Source organism: Grus americana, chromosome 2, assembly GCF_028858705.1.
Source record: "Grus americana isolate bGruAme1 chromosome 2, bGruAme1.mat, whole genome shotgun sequence".
NCBI classification, from domain to species: domain Eukaryota; kingdom Metazoa; phylum Chordata; class Aves; order Gruiformes; family Gruidae; genus Grus; species Grus americana.
This window is the reverse complement of record NC_072853.1, coordinates 46,089,325-46,101,403: the sequence shown is the minus strand read 5'-3', so window position 1 is coordinate 46,101,403 and position 12,079 is coordinate 46,089,325. Positions and strand designations below refer to the sequence as shown.

The window sequence follows — 12,079 nt, the reverse complement described above, 5'->3', positions numbered from 1 at the left end:
TAAGTCTTGTTCTCAAGACCTTTTACCATCTTGGATGCCCTCCTCTGGACACGCTCTAATATTTTGATGTCCTCCTTATACTGAGGTGCCCAAAACTGCACACAGTACTTGAGGTACCATCATATATCTAATGCTAAAGCATTGTGTGCTTGCTTTTTAAAATTTGCCCCTTATAATGAATGTAGTCCTCTTCTCTAACCTTAGGTTAGAGCTGTGCATGCTGCTGGAGAATGAGCACATCTTTGAACCAGAGACAAATGACGAGTCTTTCTCCTCCTCTCCTCCTCTCTCCTATAAGAAGGTAACCTCTTTTCTTTCAGTTCTTTCCTTGTTTAATCAGCATGTATATTGGGTGATTTAGGATGAGCTCTCCATGAACGAAGAAATTATGTAATATATGTGGTTGAGGTGAAGAAGCGGTCGGGTACAATTTAAATTAAAGGATGACCAGAGACCTTTCAGGGACAGCTGTCATATAAACTATTATGCCACTCAGAGTCTGGAAGTTGTGCAAGACTGCTGGCAAAGAATTTCATTGCTCAGATAGGCTGTTCCAATCTTCTGTCTCTCAATTTCTCTATGGATAGCATGATTATTATAATATTTAATTCTGTATGGGATAGCACCTCTCTGAATGATGAGTGTTTATATAAGCGTTCAAACTTGAAAAGCATGTAGCATTCTTCCCTTTGATAGATGACTAAAGGATTTTTAGGAATAGTAAACATTAAGCGTGGTAGAAGAAAATCATGTGTTACCAAGGCAGGACTGGTAATGTAGTTTTGAGCAATTTATACAGGCACAACTGGAAAGTCATCACATATTACTGAAGCTTGGTCTGCACATGGGAATCTGACTGGCAAAACAATGTTGAGAAGGAGCAGGGCAATTATGTATGGGATGAGATGCCAGGGTACAAATAGGTACTCCTATGGAAGAGGGCTGAAGCTCAGCTGATGGCTGATACCAGTTTTGTTGCATTTTTCTGCACTATGCTATCACGTAATTACCACTTAGTGTGTGAATTTTCACAGTGTGAAAAGCCTCACCCCCAAGCCAATATAATTTCCATTATCTTAATAGAGATACAGTTATACTAAAGGAAAAAATAATCTTGTAAATAAAGTGTATTTTATTTTAAATTGCTAATTTAAGCCTTATTGGCAAAAGAACTTCTAAAGTTTGGACAAGCTCAGCCAGTAGCTCTGCTAGAAAACTTTTTCTTAAGAGTCAAACTGGAAAGCTTTTGAATCTTAGGTTCTAACGTGCAGTGCAGAAGGAAAGAGAAATGGATTCTTGCCTATTCCAGATAACAGTGGAGAAGCTGCCCAATCTGTCGCGCCTAACCATGCTGCTGAATCGCTACACTACAGATCCCCGGTATCAGCAACTCTTCATCAATCTGGTAAGACTGAAGCCAACTCTAAAAACAAACATTTCCTCCATGAACAATGTGTTTGTTATATTTTCTCATTTGTTTATGATGGCTGTGTCAGCCGCACTGATTTACATAAACACTGCCAATCCTGGGACGTTACATTCTCAACAAAAGTAGCCGAGTACAAACAGCATTCCGAAGTTTTAATTCATATTGTATAAACATAACAGATGTTGATAAAATGAGCCAAAAAGAAAATACAACAAAGGAGACCATTTCAAGGGGGCTTTTGATTAAAATACATTCCAGATTGACAAAATGATACAATGTTAATGGAATAGATCATTTAAATGTCATTATTTGGCTCTTATAGTCCTATAAAGCAAATACAAAGCAACGCTTTTGAGATTTTAGGCTCCATTACGGTACAGTGCCTATACATCAACTTATAAATAAAGCTATATTTCTTTCCTCTTTCCTTTTTTTTTTTTTTTTAATCCCTGCTATGACATTGCCACATTTATTTCCTAAATACTATACTAAAATACTGGGTCCAAAAGCAATAGTGTGTTTGCTATACTGAATAAGGCCTAAAATAAATATGTTATAAACAAAATAAATGTAGTTTCTGCCTTGGTGAATTACCAGTCTACAGCACTGAAACTGAGGTGAGGGGACACTGGGAAATCCAGGCCAGAGAGTCTAATTCAGATGGGTTTTATTTAAAAAGATATAAGATATGCTCTTGTTTACTCATGTGTAAAGAAGATGGGACTGAGTTTGAGATCCATCTAGTCTGAATTCCTTGCTTTGAGAATAGCTAGAAAGAGAGAAAAGTTATAAACCCTACAATGCTCCTATTATCTATTGTCTAGTTTGCTTTAACAGTTTCCTTTTAATAGGATGAGGAAACTGAGGTGGAGAGAGGACACATGGTTTTCCAAAGTTCAAGAGGAGGTCATACATGGGAGTAGAAGCCAGCTCAGCTGAGATGCAGCCCAGTGTTTGCACCATTGGGCCACACAACTTTTTTGTTATGGAAAACCTATTGCACTCAATTAGGTTTCACATTGATACCTAACTTTTTAGTACCTGATGTGATCTCTGAAGCACAAAGTTTGGGATCCCTTCCAACAACTTGTTATCACTCGTGAAAGCTCTGTTTCTGATATCTACAGAAATATCCATTGTCAAGTTCTTGGGTGTAATGATTTCCTGCGGCAGTGAGTTCCACAGCAAAATTACATGTGGTATAGAAAGAGGAAAACTTTTTACCTTTAATTTTTTTTCTCCTGATGTCTTTGAATGTCTCATCAGTCCTGTAAATGAAAGATGGAGAAGAGATGTGTCTCTCTATACTGTGCATTTATTTATATTATTTCATCATGTCTTTTTCCTCTGTCTGGGGAAGCATACACTTGGGAAACATAGTGCACCTTCTTTGACAGAACTGGCCAAGTCATAAGAAGGATACTATAGAATTATGTGAAAAGTAAAAACTTAGTGAACACCTATATAAGCTATGAAGACCAGCTTGGTTAACAATGAAATGGTCTTCAGCTCTATTCCTATCAAGAAACAGTTCTAGCCCGCATAGTTTTCAGTGACCAGAGTTTAGTACTTGCAGGCCCTCTTCTCCTCAGAGCCATAGGATTGTTTTCTTTGTCCTCTTCCTCACAGTCTATGTTTCTGTGTGAATTGACTTTTATAAGCATTTACTGCAAAATATTACAGGATGTCATAAAGGGTTGTGTAATGAGATAGCAGCTATAAAAAATCTTAAGACTTAATAAATATTGGGGTCACTGACTATATCCAAGTAAAAACTCAGACCATATCAATGGAGCTCAACTTTGCTTTTCTAGCCTGTGAGATTTGGGTACATTCCAGTCATAATAGTTTATTTAGAGTGAACCTGATGGTTTACCAAAAAAGAAAGTGGTTTTTTACTATGGTATTTCCTGATGTTTTAGGTATAATTGGGGATGGGGAGAGAAGAACTAATGTTCTTATTGGCTCCTGTCCCTCAAGCCTGCTACCTCTCTCTCCCTAGCCTCCTTCCTCTGCCCTTCCTTACCACCCCTGTGGCAGGGGTGCACTCATGCTTTTGTATTTTCCCTGTGTCTTCTCTCTTTGCCTTACAGGAGCCATACATAAACACATCTGCAATGTCAGTCCAAGCTCATTTCTCACTGCAACGCACCTACATCATCTTTCGCACCCTGGGGCTGCGCCACCTCACTGTTGTTGACCCGCAGAATCGAGTGGTTGGGGTGATCACCAGGAAGGATCTCATGCCTTTCCCACTGGAGGAGAGGCTCAGGCTCCAGCTGGCACCACAGAGCGCTGATGCGGGTGAGCAGCCCCTGGATTCAAGGTCATGGATGTGTTCTTAAGCTTTGTCGCTTCTTTTTGAGCCCATGTTCTTCTTCAGGAAAAAATAATCAGAGCTTTTCCACTTGATCCCTTCTGGAGAAGAGATGCTTAAAAGCTGTTGTATCTAGACATGTGGGATTGTAGCCCAGAGCTATGTCTGTTCAGCTGTTTTGTGATTGCGAAATTCATTAATTTAAATGCTTGCGAGACAAAATAAGAATTCCTGTGTTTATGGAAGATGTACATAAAATCAGATGTGAAGGATGTCAAGAATGCTTTTGTCACACTGTGTCTATGCTTCCCAATGAAAACATGTCATAACCATTAGCAGCAGTTACGTTGGCAAAGCCTTCCAGTGAAGACTAAATCCTCAACCTCTGAGTATCTGCCTGTTAAAAAGGAGAATGTTTCCATATCAGTGCTTTTATGTTGAAATATGTATGTTTAACTGAGAGGAAATACTGCCTTGAGAGAGGTGGGCAGCTGAAAGGAACAAGGGATTGTCCTTTCTTATTGACCTCCGTGTATTAGAAATTGAAAGGAAGAATTGTATGTAAGAAAAAGATGTCAACCGTGGGACTCCTGCCAAATTCCCATCACAATTCTCAGTGAGAGAAACTTGACATGCTTTTCTCTTGCCTCAATTTCTGCAACTCCTAGAATAGGCTCTCTTTCTCTTCTTCCACCTGATACGATGACATTTTTAGTTAAGTTCATGTGCAGTGAGGAATGGGGCAAATTCTAATAATGGGGAAGCAACATGATAAATTGTGGGTGTAGTTTTGTGTATATAGCAGTGTATTTACAAACTGAGCACAAATTAAATAATTCTTCATGATTTTGGAATCATACAATGTTTGAAACTTTGGAAAGTGTTGTTTGTTAATAAATCAATGTGAACATTTTTTTGGATAAAGACACTTTTAGATTTCCTTCTGTGACTTTGTAATTGATGTTTGATTTTGTTCTGTTAAATACCAGAGGGATTCCCACAGATTTGGATATTAAAATCAAACATGTATGAAGGAATCCACCACTATTAATTTTGTTATAATGAATACCAAGGAAAACTAGTAATAATTTACTGGTTATTAAAACTTGCCAAAATTCACGAAAGTGAATTTCTGGAATTTGAATCATGCAGCTTTGAGTCTTCTGTGAATCAAAGATTTGTTGGATCTTCTCCTGTATTCCCTGCTGGATGTTGTCTTTATTATCAGTAATGCTGCTTTTCTAGCACCACAGAGAATGCACAAGACTTTTTGAAACATAAATGTCCAGTCAATGCAAATAGCTGGCAGCCCCGAAACTTATGAAGGTACATGAGAAAGACTCTTTAAATGGTCAGTTAAAATATGTGATATGCAGAGTGAGAAATGCTTTGCAAATCACCCATCCAAGAGATGTTAATTTAGATCCTGTTGCAGTTAGTAATCTTCTTTTGTTCATTGGTACACTAGTAGGATCATTGCCACTATTGATCTATGCCTCATATACCTGAAAAATGCAAATTTATTCTTGAAGGAATTAGGGTTTGTGTGCTAGCAGAACAAGAGATCTAATCTAGAAGCCCGTAGTAATTTCCCCCTAAGGCAGTGAGAATCTCTTCTCTTGATAACCAAAGCTGAATAACCTTGCCATGAATTTGCATTTTTGGTTCAAAGCCCATTGCTGATTTCCTTTTCCTTGATTTATTGAGTACACAAAGTATCACCCTTCTAAGACCTGAGTAATGTAATTTGGTTTTGCTTACAGTATCTGTGGCTAAGTGGCTCAGTGCAAACCGTAGCTGGGGTGCACTTCGCGAAGTATGAGGGCTGGAGACAGCCAGGATATCTGGAACTTGTTACACCACTTTGAACAGGTCACTCAAATGCCTGGCACCATTTACTCCCCCTTTAAAGTTGGAACAGTGATATGGATCCACCATAGTAACTGTGAAGAGTACATGTGTGAAAGATACTATAGGAATATAAACTATTTATAATAATATTTTGTGCAGGGCAGTAGTAAAAAGTAGTGTGGGATATTTCCGCTGCCCGCCCCCCCCCCAGTAACAAGTGTAATTTCTAAGGAAAAGTTCACACAGTTTACATGGAACTTCTTGTAACTGTGTTATGAGCTGGGTGGGGGACAGCATGCTGCATTTTTCCAAATGTTATTATCTAGTTTCATTGCTAGATGAGGTCTTGTAATATATGTGCATTTGTAAAGACTCATGAAACAGAACTCCTCCCAAGACTTCCTGAAACAAGTGGCTCCCTTATATTGTGGACTGCAGTGACAGATCCGTCTCATCACAAACCTTAATAGCATAATACATACAGAAAAGTGAAAACAGATGAAATTTATAGGATCTTCTCATTAATATGTGATTCTCATGATCCTTATATAGAACAGGTCTCTAAGGAAAGGCAGTAACAAGTTGTCATATCGTTTGACTCTTTGGCACAAGATGCTTGTGTTTTTCTTCTTGTCTGATTATAGTGCATGGTAAATGTTCTGCTATTTCTTCATACGATTTGAACTAAAGACGAGATAGATAGAGCAAAGATGTTATTTTTATATGAAATACAGTTTGCTTATGAATTTTCACAATTTCTGAACACAAATCTCTGTGACAGAGATAAAGGGCTTCAGAACAAAATTCAAGTCATTGGCATTATTTTTGGTTTGTGCTATGCATCTATACCTCTTTCATCTCACCCTTCTTTATGATGGTGTTTTCCTAACACTTCTTTCTCTCTTCAACTTAAATATGGCTTAAAACACAGGCAGACTGAACTTTAGATCTAGGTTTGAAGTACAGCCATGCAAAATTCCCCCATTCAATTAGAAAAAAAATGTTTTTACATCAGAAACATTAAACCATCTATGCATTACATATCCCTATGAATAAGCATAAAGTATTTTGAGAAGGTTTTTGTGGTATTCAGCTTTAATGTATGGTTTTACAGGTATCCTGTAACGTCTATGTGCTTATGCTAAGGTATGTAACATTGGTGGTGTTTTTCATGTCAAGTGATACTTACGTACTTTAGCGTTAATTGCCTAGTGTTTTTAAACTGCCTGGTTTATCATGCTGTAGCACCTTTTAACATTTTCTTGTTTTCCAATTGATTCTCGCTTACCTTTTTAAATGAGATGCTGTCCTTTAATCACATTTATTTGCTGACCGTGAACAGAAAAGCCTAAAGGAGGGAAGACAGATGAAGAAATCCTTAGTATTTACTTTATATAAAAATGATGACGTCAAGAATGCAGGGACCAACATTGCTAAAGGTACTAGTAATAGGATATGATCTATCTTACCTCAAGGCTGAGACAGCCTTGAGCCAAAAAGCTAAACGGGAATAGAAATGTAACTAGCTGTACTCTGCAAGAGTAGCGCCTGGAAAATCACTGATGAGGAAGTGCTGCAAAATGTTACTGTTGTCTCTGCTGCCCCTTTTCACAGAGCTCCAGCTAACAGAGCTGTCAGTGTACCTCTGGTGATCATGAAATCACTTAATGAAATGAAGTGTAACCAGCTCTCTACTAAACTAGTGGTTAATTAAGTGTGACCATCAAGTGATGGGACCCATAGTAGTATACAAGGGAATGCTTGTTCATTCCTGAAAGGCCTATTAAAGTAAGAGGAAATACGTGATCAGCACAGTTGTCTGAATGTCTAACATGGTATGGCGTGGGAATGCCAGCATCAGAGTTCAAACACATGAGGAGTTACTGCTGCTTATTTGCGGTACTGAGCAAACCAGAATAACTTACGCTATGTGACTGTAATCAATGCCTAGCACACTTCTGAGGGGCCAAAGCAATGAAATGGTTGACTAACTTGCAGTATCTCATTAAACTGGCGAATCTTGCTTGTCTGAGATCATAGATTGTGTGCAAAGACTCAACGTTCTGCCGCTGAGGCCACTCCTTACTCCATGCCAGCAGAGAAACTATGAGGAACTACCAGTTCCTACATATTTTATTTCGAAGGGGTTGGTTACAGAAAAGAATTTATACTTTTGTGCAGTTTATATTTGCAAAGAGCTCTGCAGACGTGAAGTCCCACAGCTTCTGCTGTGATGTTGCTATAATCACCCCTCTTGTATATGGTGGAGCTGAGAGGGGGATATAAAGTAGCCTACTTAGGATCGAAAAGTAAGTCTGTGGCAAATCTAAAAGGAGAACATCAGACTCCTGACTTCTTTTCTTCTCCGTATTAATGTCCTACTTGTAGACACAAAAGCTAGCACTAAGGGAAGGCATGGCAAGTTGTGTGACTCACATGTCCTCTCACATTTTGTCAGCTTTGATACGCAGGAGAGAAGTGTTTCTAGTGTGACAGGGCTGTCCCTGGTAAGCAGAGCAAAGCCACCCATGCAACAGGGATGGCTGTGGAGACTGCACCTGTGTGACTGCACTGTAGTCCTGTGTAAGTGCTCTCCATGGGAATGCAGCCCAGAAGCTTCCCTGAGTTACGCTGGGTACAGCTGGTCAGCGTAGCAAAGGATGGGACCACTGCTGAGTCACTGCATTGCAAATGCAGAAGGTCTGGGTTTCTGTGAAAACATGAGGTGGAAAACAATAAATGCACAAGACTTGATATGTCTGATATGTGTGTATATTTATAGACGTGAACATGTGTGTGTGTGTGCATGTGTGCATATGCAGGTAAGGAACCTAATTGTTTTGTGACTATCATTTGTAATTTAGAAGACAGGCTAAGCACTGGATGAGGATATACATTTCCTTTTAGAGAAAAAAAAAAAAAGGAGAAACAAACTATGTGTACAATCATGCAGACTACTATCTGTAGAAACCTTTTTAATCTTCAAGATGTAAGCAATAGGATAGGGATTAGTGTTGATGCAAGTTATGGGTTGAGAGCAGGGCACAGAGGCAAAACAGACAGAAGGGATTTAAAATAGCTTGGTGAATCAAGTGCCCAAGATAACAGTGTCTTGCAGGACATACAAATAATAAGAAGTAATATTTATCTGAAATGCCAACACCAGTATAAAACATTAACATTATTCACAAAAATGCCGTGACATTTCTTTAATCCGCTGGGGTGGGTTGCACCTCTGACAGAGATCTTTCTTGCACCTTGTCTTTAGGGTGAAGAACATCTAAAAACATCAACTCTTTGAACCTAGAAAGCCAAGTTTCACAGAATCACTGAAGAATTCAGGTTGCAAGGGTCCTCTGGAGGTCATCTAGTCCAACCCTCTGCTCAGAGGAGGTCTAACTAGATCAGGTAGCTCAGAGTCATGCCCAGTCAAGCCCTTGACACCTCCAAAGATGGAGACCCCACATCCTCTATTCCGGTATTTGACCACCTTCATGGTAAAATATTTTTCTTATATTTAATGAGAATTTCTCATGCTCCAACTTGTGTCCATTACCTATCATTGTGCACCTACAAGAAGAATCTGTGTCTTCTCTGTACCCTGCGGTCAGGTAGTTTCAGCAGTCAGGTCTCCTCTGAGCTTCCACTTGTCCAAGTGGAATGGACTCATCTCTCTCAGCCTCTCATATGCCTGTGCTCCAGCCCCCTGACCAGTCCGCTGTCCCGCTGCTGGACTTGCTCCAGTATGTCAGTATTTTTCCCATACTGTGGAGCCTTCCCACCATCCCCAAACCAACTTCTGCAGGTTCCATGCTAATCTTCCCTGTATCATTCAAATTTTAGTATATATGCTGCCAAAGAGAACACGATTTCATCAGAAGATAAGCTAGAACAATGGATTCTTTAAAAAAGAAGAAACTTGCAGACAATGGAAATGAAAGGCTTTTAACCCATTTCTGCCTTCTCTCCCGTCACCCAATGCATCCTTATGTTCTGGTCTTTTTCTCAGCCCACAATTTTCAGTGGCTGTAAGGAAGTCTTCACAATCTCCTCTCAGCATCCTGGGAGAATTATTTACATCAGCTTGGGTCCTTGGTTTTGTACGTCTCCTCTGCCTCTCTCGGAGGTCTCCTGCCTCTGCTTGTGCTGCAGGCTCCTCCTCCTTGTGCATTTCTCCACTCTGTCTGACTTGCTCTACACTCCAGAAACTTTTTCCCCGAAAAGTTCCTCAACTGCTCTTGGAAAAGCACAATTTCCTCCTCCCAGAAGATGCCCCCTGACTGAGTGCAGCCGCATTGTTCTCTGCTGTCTCTTGAAAGGAACGCAATGCCTGTTAGCACAGAGTAACTCTGAATGAAGAAATTAAAATTATACACTCAACATGCTAACAGCAACATCCACAACATTGTTTTGAAAAAATTATTCATTAGAGTCTGGCCAGGATTTTGGAAATTACTCAGGGTGGTTTTATAACAGTCAAAAAACGTAAGGTGCTGTCTGTGAGGCTTTGGGGTTTGGACATATTTTTCCACAACTCTTTACATTTGTCAGTGAGAACATACAGCTCTTTTGACAGTGGGACTTGGGTGGGCTGATGGTTGCTGGATGCTGTAACAGGAGGTTGGCGGGACGCAGAATGATAAACTTACTTGTCAACAGCCTCTCTGGCTTTCTCAGGACAGGCTGAGCTTTGTACCTCTGCATCTTGTTTCTCATGCAGTCCTCGGTAATTTCTCTGGTATGGGTTAATTGATTTTGTATTTGTTTGCTGTTGTTTTTACGTCTGCCCAACATGGAACCCTTTTCAGCCACAGACGCTCATTTTGTATCTATTATTCCCTGCTTCTTTATGTTGCTTCCCTCAGCCAGAAAGAATTCTCCTTAAATTGTTTGCATGTTGGTGGCAACGAAGATGGAAGACCAAAGAAAATAAAGAAGAGATCCACAGTAAATGTTGAAAATGGGGTCCTTCCAGTGTGTGGGATGGAAAATAAGGCTGCAAGCACCACCAGGGAGATCTCCAGTGGGGTGACCTCAGCAATGAGAGCCAGAAGGAGAGTTTAGAGAGCACCTCAAGAGGAAGCAGACCTATGGCTGCATCTGCATCCAGTAAGGCACTTTCCCTGAAAAGCAAGCTAGTGCCATAGACGGAGGCCAGGTCAAAGGGCTCTGTAGGGCCCATTTGGCCTCTGTGCCTGCATTTCCTTCCCGTGAGACCAAATTATTGTGTAGGGTTGGTGCTTACTAAGGTTTCCCACAGCATGGAGTTGGGATATTGTTAAGATAGGTGCATGGACCAGGGAGCTATAGCTATGCTTGGGTTGGATGCCTTAGTGCCCCATCAGTTCACAGTTCATTTGCAGCCATTTTTTCTTTGATGTTGTGAGCATTTGCTGTTTCTCTCTCATGCAGCATCTTTTTATTTCACTGTGGTATTTTCTCTTCATGTTTTCTGCTCCTTCCCCTTCCCTTCCCTTCCCTTTCTCCTTCCCTTCCCTTTCTCCTTCCCTTCCCTTTCCCCTTTCCTCTTTCCTCTTTCCTCTTTCCTCTTTCCTCTTTCCTCTTTCCCCTTTCCCCTTTCTCCTTTCCCCTTTCTCCTTTCCCCTTTCCTTTCCTTTCCTTTCCTTTCCTTTCCTTTCCTTTCCTTTCCTTTCCTTTCCTTTCCTTTCCTTTCCTTTCCTTTCCTTTCCTTTCCTTTCCTTCCCTTCCCTTCCCTTTCCCTTTCCCTTTCCCTTTCCTCTCCTCTCCTCTCCTCTCCTCTCCCTTTTTCTTTTCTTTTCTTTTCTTTTCTTTTCTTTTCTTTTCTTTTCTTTTCTTTTCTTTTCTTTTCTTTTCTTTTCTTTTCTTTTCTTTTCTTTTCTTTTCTTTTCTTTTCTTTTCTTTTCTTTTCTTCTTTTCTTTTCTTTTCTTTTCTTTTCTTTTCTTTTCTTTTCTTTTCTTTTCTTTTCTTTTCTTTTCTTTTCTTTTCTTTTCTTTTCTTTTCTTTTCTTTTCTTTTCTTTTTTCTTTTCTTTTCTTTTCTTTTTTCTTCTCTTTTCTTCTCTTTTCTCTTTTCTTCTCTTTTCTTCTCTTTTCTTCTCTTTTTTCTTTTCAGCACTATTTCTTCATCCTTGCTACTGATTGCCTCTTCCTCATTGCTTTGCATGAGAATTCTTTTGTTGCAAAAATTCAGGACATTTTGCTTGCTTTACTTCAAAGCCTGGATATTGACATAGAAAATGAATCACTTTTGAGGTCTCTTTCTTTTTCCTTGTTACAAAGTATTTTTCCAGACTTGTGCCAGGCTTTGAGCACTCCTCTTTTTACTTTTAAAATAGAGGGCTCTGAATTTCCACTGCCTGGCACTGCAGGTGTGGTCAGAATGGCTGCCTTCCCTGCCCATTCGCTTGCTAACAACTACACAGTTCCAGCGCAAGCGGGCTCAGAATAAACCTCCTGAAGGCTACCCAAGGCAAGCTCACAGCCCCAATGGGGTGAGATGTT

General features: G+C 39.9%; 1 protein-coding gene and 1 non-coding gene across 2 annotated transcripts in view; one reads left to right on the top strand and one right to left on the bottom strand.

Annotated features, from left to right (window-relative positions):
- LOC129202279 (chloride channel protein D-like) overlaps positions 1 to 4,791 on the top strand; it is an 81,045-nt gene extending 76,254 nt beyond the window's left edge. Inside the window, exons 14-17 of the mRNA XM_054814754.1 lie at positions 205 to 301; positions 1,310 to 1,405; positions 3,523 to 3,733; positions 3,813 to 4,791. Of these exons, the coding sequence (XP_054670729.1) occupies positions 205 to 301; positions 1,310 to 1,405; positions 3,523 to 3,733; positions 3,813 to 3,841 (433 nt within the window). The 3' untranslated portion in view covers positions 3,842 to 4,791. The remainder of the gene's footprint in view (positions 1 to 204; positions 302 to 1,309; positions 1,406 to 3,522; positions 3,734 to 3,812) is intronic.
- A 4,566-nt stretch (positions 4,792 to 9,357) lies between these two features.
- LOC129203827 (U6 spliceosomal RNA) lies at positions 9,358 to 9,464 on the bottom strand. Its single transcript, XR_008576181.1, has one exon. It is a non-coding gene; the product is annotated as a U6 spliceosomal RNA (small nuclear RNA).
- Positions 9,465 to 12,079: the final 2,615 nt, after the last annotated feature.